The sequence below is a fragment of the Xiphophorus maculatus genome, chromosome 6 (assembly GCF_002775205.1).
Source record: "Xiphophorus maculatus strain JP 163 A chromosome 6, X_maculatus-5.0-male, whole genome shotgun sequence".
Taxonomy (NCBI): domain Eukaryota; kingdom Metazoa; phylum Chordata; class Actinopteri; order Cyprinodontiformes; family Poeciliidae; genus Xiphophorus; species Xiphophorus maculatus.
The window spans coordinates 850,178-859,866 of NC_036448.1; the positions used below are offsets into that span (position 1 = coordinate 850,178).

The 9,689-nt window shown below is 44.7% G+C and overlaps 1 protein-coding gene across 1 annotated transcript; it reads left to right on the forward strand.

The window, feature by feature from the left end:
• Positions 1-3,713: 3,713 nt before the first annotated feature.
• On the forward strand, positions 3,714-5,171 carry ptf1a (pancreas specific transcription factor, 1a). Its single transcript, XM_005796341.2, has 2 exons — positions 3,714-4,401; positions 4,498-5,171. Exons 1-2 carry the CDS (start codon positions 3,798-3,800, stop codon positions 4,695-4,697), a joined length of 804 nt encoding a protein of 267 aa, XP_005796398.1. The 5' UTR covers positions 3,714-3,797; the 3' UTR covers positions 4,698-5,171.
• Positions 5,172-9,689: the final 4,518 nt, after the last annotated feature.

Genomic DNA, 9,689 nt, shown 5'->3' on the forward strand with positions numbered 1-9,689 from the left:
GACAGTTTTGCCAAGGTAAACAGTTCACAGCTCTGAACTGATAAAGTGATGATTGCTGAAATATTAAGCCATAATGCCTCATACAGTGAGGCTGCATTTACTATGGTAAAATCCTGGCAACCCTGCTGGTAATTTACTGTAAAATGTGTTTACAATAAAATGCTGTAATAGAGTAGTTCTCATATTTCTATCATACAATTCTTCTTTAGACTGTTTACAGAAAATTATCCAAATTCAGATATTATTTCAGATTTCTGAAACTACATCCAAAGATCTTTAGTCAAATTTCCAACAAATTACTTTAAAGACTTGATGGATAAAACTGTACAACTACTTATCCAAACTACTGCCAACAAAGTAAAGTCTGTAGTGCCTGAAGATGTTAATTTACTGCTTAGTAAATCCTTTTAATTTGTTCTAGTCATCCAGATGGATAATCCCCTGCAGCAACAGATTACATGGATTACCACTGAATCCCTCTGAGGAAGGATTAACTTCTAATCCCACACATTTGTGTGCAGGAGTTTACTTTTTGGATTTCCTTTTCTAGCATCTGACAGAAAAACCAAATAATCACACAAGAAGTGACACCAACCAACATATATATATATATATATATATATATATATATATATATATATGTATATATATATATATATATATGGGCGGGGTGCGTGGGGGGTGCATGTGTGTGAACCAGCAAAGTTAGCTTTTACACTAATATACAACTCTGGAAAGAAGGAGGAGATCAGTGAACTTCATCGTTATTCCACCAAATATTGATTTCTGAACACTTCCTGAGTTAAACTTAGAAACAGAGTTAAACTAACTCTGTTTAACTCTGCTTTAGAGTTAAGCAGTGTTTAGAAACAAACACGGTTTCTGTTTCTAAATAATATGAACTTGCTTGCATTTCTTGAGTTCTGAAAACACTGAATGTTTTTCGTTATTTTGACCATTTCTCATTTTCTGCAAATAAATACAAAATATTTGCTTGGAATTTCGGAGACATGTTGTCAATAGTTTATAAAATAAAAGAGCAATGTTTATTTTACTCAAACATGGATCTATAAAAGATAAAATCAGAGAAACTGATCATTATAAGTGATCTCTTAATTTTTTCCAGAGCTGTATATGATTTGGTTGGTTTTTATCTGATTTTTTTCTTGTAAGGTTCTTTTAATATTCCAAGGCTATAATTCCTCTTCATGTTACTCTAATTTAGCGCCATCCCAGTTTTTTGCCTTCTGTTCAATCTGTTTTCTGTTAGTGGGGGTGTCAGTCTGATCTGGAGATCTGGGGGAGTCCAGCCGGCTGCGTTCTATAGAGCGGGAGGCTGCATGGGAACCAAAACACTTGTTCGCTCATGCAGGTCGCCTCCTTCTCGACAACAGTACGTGAAAGAAGCTCCGCAGAGCGCGCTGTCACGGTGCGTTAAAAACCGGCACGGTTCGAATTATCATTGGGTCTGAGGCGAAAGCGCAGGGCAGGAACAAAAACGTGCTTTCAGATGAAGGAGAAATACACAAAAGCTTTCTTTCTAGAATTATTGTTACAATTATTTACAGAACGCCACCAATAAGAACAGAGGGGGGAAACAATTACTCAAATCTATCAACCTGATCCAGCTGCTGGGTAACATCTGCAGAGAGTCTGGAGCAAAATACGAGGCCACCCTGCGTGTCCGCTCATTTGAGCGGCTTGATGTCAACAGAACAGATCTCAGAGTTTCACTCAGTTGATGAAGGAAGCTGTATCAGTCAGGGTGGAGCTGAACCCTCCCGACAGACGTGCTGCCCAACTACAACAGCTTCATCATGTGGACAGCCACGCAGAGCACATTTATTCTACGACATGTTGCATTGACTGGCAAAAGAGCGCAAATGGTCTTCTTCCCACGGCCACGGCCCGTGTTGCAGCTTCCCTTTCCTCGACCTATGGAGACACGCAGGCTGCGCGCACACGCAGCTTGTCTCTGCAAACCTTCCATTCTGTTTGCAGGACAAAGTGAGTCCTTTCATTGATGGCCTTATTAGATGTGTGCTCACAGATCAGGGGGCTGGTTTTTTTTTTCGCTAGGCCTCTACTGTGGGGTTCTTTGATTTGTCGCGTGAGGTATCAATAGAGCGCGCGCCATGGAGCCCTCCACTGAGCCATTATTTGTCAACCAGTTCTTTTGATCAAACCAGCTCTGTCTAGCACAAGTGGCGCATCGACCACTCCACTGGTGTGTGTATTTATAACACTTACCACTAAATAAATGGCGAGGCTGAGAGCTCTTCTAACACTGACTGCTTTGCTGTTAAACATCATGTTGACGCGTGTGACAGGTTACATAAGGAAGGAGGGCTCGATTCAAATCTGAGTTTTTCTCAACACCTATTTGCAAATATTGATGAATATCTTTAGTTAGGAGAATTCAAACAGGGCGAGAACGAGCTTTTGCTTTCTCTAACATGATGTAGCTTCTTTTTGTCATTGTTAAGATGATTTACATCGCATGCTATGTTTATTAAAATTTTTATTAATATCTTCAAAAATAATATTTACTTTATTTATTAGTTTTTCATTTGTGTTAAAGCCAAAAACATTATTAATGGACTGGGTTTTTTTTGTTTGTTTTTGTGGGGTTTTTTTTTGCTTGTTTGTGTGTTTGTGTGTTTGTTTGTTTTTTGTTATTGTTTTTGCAGGCTCAAATTTAAAGCTTAAAATTAAATTTAAAAATTTAATTAGGAAAATTTAACAATTTATTCTCCGAATCTTATTATTATTATTATTATTATTATTATTATTATTATTATTATTATTATTATTATTACTGTTGTTCATATTATGAAAACAAAATTACGTTTATTGGTTTATTAAGAATGCAAAAACAAGGAATTTGACTTAGGCGTCACACGCTCACAGCGCACATATATGAAATATATACTTTAAAATCAATTTAAAGTAAAATAGAATAACAGAAAATAAATAATAATAATAATAATAATAATAATAATAATAATAATAATAATAATAATAATAATAATAATAATTGCGTTTATGTGGAGCCTATGCCAGGGGTGTCCAAAGTGGGTCCTGGAGGGCCGGCATCCTGCACGTTTTAGTTCTCTCTCTGGTACCAACAACCTTTTCAGCAGGTCAATGTTCTTCTTAGGCCTCTAACGAGCCATCATTTGATCCTGGTGCGTTAAACCAGGGAGAGACTAAAACATGCAGGATGCCGGCCCTCCAGGACTGAGTCTGGGCACCCCTGATCTATACGATGTTTTTATGTGGCTTTATTCAAACGCAGCTCTTATTAATATGAAAGCACAGTAAGAAGCCGAAAGGCCATTAAAAATGTCTCATTAAAGGAGCTGAGACTGAGAGGCTTCAGGAACCTTCCTTGATCAAATGAAAGCTGAAGACTCGAACTGCAGCGGCCTGCAGGAAGGAGCTGCTCAGCCCGGAAGGAGCGGCTCTTTAGTCGGATTAGTTAGTGAGTTTTGTTCGAGAGCTCCGCTGCTCTGCCACTTGTCCTGAAAGTAGGAGACTGTGAGTGTGTGGGGGTGGAGGGGAGATGAGGTAGAAGGGGCGTGGCTTCTGGAAATGATCTCGAGGTGCGCCTCACGGACCAAGCTGTGATTGGCTGGCCCTCTCAGCAAGCGGCACGCGACTAGGGATGTTGCTATAAAGAATCCTCGCGTGGCCGATCGTAAAGCAAAACTTTGAACAGCGATCGTTCAGCCCAGATCAACAGGTTGGTGGAGGAGGAAAAGACGCCATTGTTCCCGCAGCAGCAGGAGCCCAACATGGACGCTGTTCTGGACCCCTTCTCTGCGCTCGACTCTCTCTCCTCCCCTCCTTATTTCGACGATGACGATTTCTTCACGGACCAGTCCTCCAGGGACGGCCACCTGGACACCGAGGACTTTCTAGATGAAGATGTGGACTTCCTCAGCTCTCACCTCCAGGACTATTACAGCAAAGACGGCTGCGGCAGAGCGGCGCCCCACGATGGGGACTATGACCTCGGCAGCCTGTCATTCTCTTCCTCCTCCTCCACGTTTTCTTGCACCCCCGACCTGTCCCCGCAGACCGGCCGCCACGTCGGGCCGCTGCTGAAGCGCCGCAGGCGGCTGCGCTCGGAGATGGAGATGCAGCAGCTGCGGCAGGCGGCGAACGTCCGGGAGCGCAGAAGGATGCAGTCCATCAACGACGCCTTCGAAGGGTTGCGCTCCCACATCCCCACCCTGCCCTACGAGAAGCGGCTCTCCAAGGTGGACACGCTGCGCCTGGCCATCGGCTACATCAACTTCCTAGCTGAGCTCGTGCAGTCTGATCTGCCAATCAGAAACTCGAATAGTGAGACACACGCACAGCCAAAGAAGGTCATCATCTGCCATAGAGGAACAAGTGAGTCTGCTTATATTTCTGCACCGTCAGTTGTATGGTTTTCTGATTGAGAATCCAGAATAACCAGTCCGCTGATGTTTCCTCTCTCTCCCTCAGGGTCTCCTTCTCCCAGTGACCCAGACTACGGCCTGCCCCCGCTGGCCGGCCACTCGCTGTCCTGGTTCGATGAGAAGCAGCTCCGGGAGCAGAACATCATCCGTACCGCCAAGGTGTGGACCCCGGAGGACCCCCGGAAACAACACCATACGGCCCTGACGGACATTGAAAACGAGCCTCCTTTCGGCCTGGTGGCCTGATGAGACCCCCCGGAACCTCCTGATGGGCCTCCAGGAGCCATGAAGCCATTATGTAAATGTCGAACTAGCACTGAAATCGCAACCAGCGCACTGTACGGCTTCCCAACCGGAATCAGTGTTACATACCTTTATCATGTTGATAATTATGTTATTTGTAATTTCCCAGCTGGCAATCGTGTATTTATTATATTTTTTCTTACAGATGATAATATATATTTTAAATTAAATGCAGTGAGAGGAAACATGTTTTGTTTTGGTGTAAACCGATTTGAGCACTTATTAAACGATCTGTTATATTTTTGACTGTGAAATATCCAAATGTTCGTCTTCTGCATGTTTTTCAATAAAAACTCAAACTTATCAGGACAATGTTTGGACTTGAAAAGCAAATTTGTTTTTGTAAATGTTTTCGCCAATTTTCCCACAGACTTCTCTCCAGTTTTTCAACTTTTGTTTTATAACGCTCTTATTATTTTTAGAGGTCTTGAAAAAGTGTGAACGTTTTCAAATAAACAAAATGAAGTCAAACTGAACTTATTTATGTTATTTTTAAAATGAGCAGCTCCTCCAGCCCACATGCATGGATGACTGTTGGATTAAACATTCATGCGCAGCTTGTTGGGCTTTATGGAGTTGAACTGTGGCTGAAGATGGAAAACAGGATGCAGGCAAAAAGGTCAAATTGGTAAATATGTCTATGACAGAAATATGCAAATGAAGGGCTAATGAGCAGGCGGCCCAAAGCCCCAACAGCTGAAGGTGTTTAGAGCGCAGAGGCGCAGCAGCGCGGTGGGGATCCGCTGAATGCGGCTCTGTGCTGCCAGGTGCTGCCGGGACATATTTTCCCGTGGTAGCAGTGTCCTCCTGCCCATGGCCGCCCACAGCCGCCCCCGCTGCATCGACTCACTGCAGCATAAATGAAGCAAACGGCTCTGAGCGTCCAGCACAAGCACAACGACGCTTCGCTGCAGAACTGCAGAGCAGCTGAAGGCGGAGAGGGAGCGCAGCCTCCAGTGGTTTCAGGTGCGTTTGGATTCGAAATCAGATGTAATTCTTGGAATTAATTGTTTTTTCTTTTTCTTTTTTTTTACCTGGTGACACCTTTATCTGACGTCTCTCTGTGCCTCTTCACCTCTGTGTTCCCTGTCTTCACCGCCGCGCCTTGCAGGAGCTCGTAATCCCACTAGGGGCCATTACAAAGTCACATGTTAGTGAGTCATTTCAGCTTGACCCTTTCTTGACGCTGTGGTAGTGTGAGAGGATTCAAACTGTGGCTGCATTGTTGCTGTTCGCACCTTTCCTCCTTTGGACAGTTTCATGCTTTTCAGAGCGCCTCCTCATCCTTTGGTCCGGCTGCAGTCAAGTGGAAGGGAGAAGCTGAAACAGCCCCGGCTATCACGTCGCTCTGCCTGTTACGGGCTTGGCAAGTCTTCTAAGAACAGCAGCATTTTACTACGTGACAGGTTTTATTCCCCTCAGAGCCGCTCTGGCCCAGGCTTTATGCGCCGCGCCAAGTGTGCAGAGAAACAGAGAAAAGCCCGGAACAGAGCTGAAAGGAAGGCCGCTGATTCAGCGCAAAGCAGACTGCGGCATTCAGCTCCAAGATCTGCAAAGACGACAACAACGACAACAACAACAACAATAATAATAATAAATTAATAATAATAATTTCCAGTTAAAGCAAAGTTTTATTTTGTTTTCTAACATAACGCAGTAGATTGCGCAGATTTTCCTCTTGTTCCGCCGTTTTTCTGAGCGCCCCAGCTCTCCCCGGCTCGTTTGACTTTTTTTTTTCTTTTTACTTGTTCCGTCTGTTTCAGATGAACTTGGCCTGGTTGAAGCGGCGCTGTGGGAAACCGGAGTTTACGCACCAGGAAACAACACGTGAACTTGGCTTCTCACTGCTTTTCAAAGGACAATGATTGTTATGTTCACTGCCCATCACTGGGGAGATGAAAGAAACTCTACGAACTCCTCTGCTTTCTTCACGCTTCCAGGAGAGCAAAGTTAAACTCCTCATCTGCACTAATTTTGTTAAATCCGCTTTACGGCTGCATGTTGGCGCACGCGGGGGGAGGTGGGGGGGCGCAGAACAAGAGACACAAATCAGCTTGATTTCCAGATCATCTCGCGACTGTGGCAGGGTCTTTGGGTTTGGGAGGGGGCTTACCTCAAAACTCTTCATCTACAGCCTGGCATTAAAGCTGACCAAAATCACACCTGATCAGAGCTGTCCGCCACTCTCACTGCGCTTTGGGTGGCTCACCCGTCGCTGTCCGGCCTTAAAAATCTTTATGGGCGTCCCCCTCATCCTGCTGCAGGCCTGTATCTCTGGGAAAGCACCTGGTAGAGAAACTTTGTCTCTTTTCATTTCCTTGCGTCCGGGTCCCTGGACAGCAGCTGCCTAAAAGCAAGCAAAGAGTGGCCCTTGTAGTGTATTCCAGATGGATTTGGCACCGTGTTCCGCGTCTTTAAAGTTCCATTAGCCTTTGTCCACGATACAATATGGCCGCTGTAAAGCATGACGTTTTGCAATAACAAAAAACACATTTTCATTTGTGGTACAGTGGAGTGAAAGCGCAGCGCTTTCGCGGCCCAGCCAAGCCAAACGTATCCCTGCGTTTGCTTTGTGCCCCGCAGCCAATTAACAGCGAGTTCTTTGAGCTGCGCCGCGATAAGCCAGTTTAATTTATGTCTTCTATTTTTTTCAGGACAGAAAGGAGGTGGATTTGGCAATTTTCTTGTCATCACCTGGTGCTTTCTTCACAAGAGTGTAAACTATCCTGGGTGCCTCCAGAAACATATGGCTCTCAGCACCGTGCGCCATTGTATCCTGCGTTGATCACTCATTACCAGCATGTAACAAATCCTTTATTAGCTCTGTTTTGTGTCATATTTTCATCCGGTAGATTAAGCAGATGCTGTGATTGTACAATCCGAGCTGTAGGGCTACTCAAGACTGAAAAGGAGACGGGCTCTCGGTTATGGGAGAGGCGAAGAGAAAAGCAACAGGCACATCTTCAGAGGAATAAAACATTTAGGAGCCATAAACAGACTTCAACCTGCTCTGTTTCAGCCTTTGTGTTGTTTGGGAATAATTAATGTTAATAGGGACAGGTTTGTATCATTTGAATGCAGGACCACAGGTGCAGAGTGACAAGATGAATAAGCAGCACTGATTTTTGCCAAAGCTCGAGGGCTCTTGTCCAGGGTCTCCAAGTTGATAGAAAATATTGTAATCTCTTTGATTCGCAGCATTACTTTCACAGAGAACAAAGCGTGGAGATGAAAAGCTTATGTTGAAGTGAAACGGCCAGTGACGGTGGCCGCTTCACACTCTGAAAGGAAAAGGGAAGGGGGCGAGTCATTGGCAATGCGCGCTCCTGGTTTTGTGCGCAAGTGCTCCATCTAACTCAAATAAAGGAGCCTTTCCAACTTTTAAAGGACCACTTTTAGCCTTTAATAAAGACTGAACGGCTGTAGCCATTAAGCATATGGTGCTAAGGCGCCGGTCTTTTGTCCTCGCAGAACCCTTGAGATCCTAACTTTCGTTCTTTATGGGAAATTGAACTTGTTGAATAATCCAGCTTAATGCACCAAAGGCAACATGTGGTACCGGGGCGCACAGACAGATCCTCCCTTCAGGGGAACATCAAGTGGCTAATAAAGGAACCGAGTAATGTGTGTTTAGATGATGGTTTAATTTGTGTTAGTCCTGACGAGATCAACGTTCCTGGCTGAACAGAATGAAACATTTGGCAAACTAAACGTGGATGATCAGCGGCTGAACGCACCGACCAGAACTGAGGCATAAAGCGACGAGGACTCGTTTGTCTTGTTACATAGATGGTTCAGGGTGATAAACTGTGGCTCCCGCCTCTCTTTGTCTCAGTCATGTTTTATCAAAGATATAATAATCGGGTCACACTTTCATTGAATGTCTCAAATTTTCTGTCCCTCCCGTTTTCAGAAAATCATTCTGAACTAAGGATGTCACCTGCAGGTCTAATATAACAGCTTGGCGTCCGCATTTCCCGGTGGTTCTGACTTCTGCGTGTTCATGCGTAAAACTTTCAGGCCTCTTCCGATTTCTTTTTTGTTTCAACAGGCTCTCGCGTGTCTGGAAGAGATTTGCGGAATTTAGAAGTAAGTAGTGGCGCGTCCAGTTCTGACAGAGCAGCAGAGGCTCCGCTGTCAAAGCATTCTGGGAATTATTTACCCGACTTCTGGCTGTTTTCCGCTCTTTCATATTTCAGCTTATTATATTAATGCTTATTTCTCGGGTGCATTTTACGCTGATATCGTTGCGTTTCAGCAGTTCCAGCATGCAGACGTCCATGTGTGGTGTGGTTGTGTGTGACGGAGCCAGTTGGCCGGCTCTGGCCTCTGAAAACCCTCCTGGTGGACTGAACACGCCGGGCTGACCTCTGCGCCGGAGGACGGGGATGAGCCTTTCAATGAATTAGGCAGAAAGACGTCTCGCTATGATCTTTGTTTCGGCTGAAAGCAGGCTGGATATGGGAGGCATTGTGCACAGCTTTTGCGTGCCCCATCATAAAATATTACAGTCTTTTCACATAAGAATCTCATTTGAAAGCGGAATGAAGCAGACTGGACAGATTTCAGAAAGGAGAAAATTCAGAAGGGAAGCCATTTATCTGCAGGGGGGAACTTATATCTGACTGTGAGGATTTGAATGTTCTTAGAAAAATCTTCCACATTTTGACAAATGATTGAATTTCTGTCTCTGACTCTGTAAATCCCCGAATAGCTCAACAAAAAAGTGATGAATTGCTAATATGCAAATTGAAGTCACGGCCGTTTGGACGTGTGCTTCCCCATCCATCTCCCACATTCTGCGATGCTGATTCCCGTCGCGCGCAAGCGGACTCTCAACCCGTTCAGACCGGGGGGGCTTTTGTTTGCCCCCTGCACCCCACAACCTCCACCCCCATCGCCTGCGCTGTCAGTTGCCAGGATTCAGAGGTGTAA

Bases quoted from the DNA above. Each gene is read 5' to 3' on its own strand.
- ptf1a (XM_005796341.2), top strand. From the start codon at position 3,798: ATGGACGCTGTTCTGGACCCCTTCTCTGCGCTCGACTCTCTCTCCTCC. The intron at 4,402-4,497 runs GTGAGTCTGCTT...TCTCTCCCTCAG, and splicing joins CATCTGCCATAGAGGAACAA to GGTCTCCTTCTCCCAGTGAC.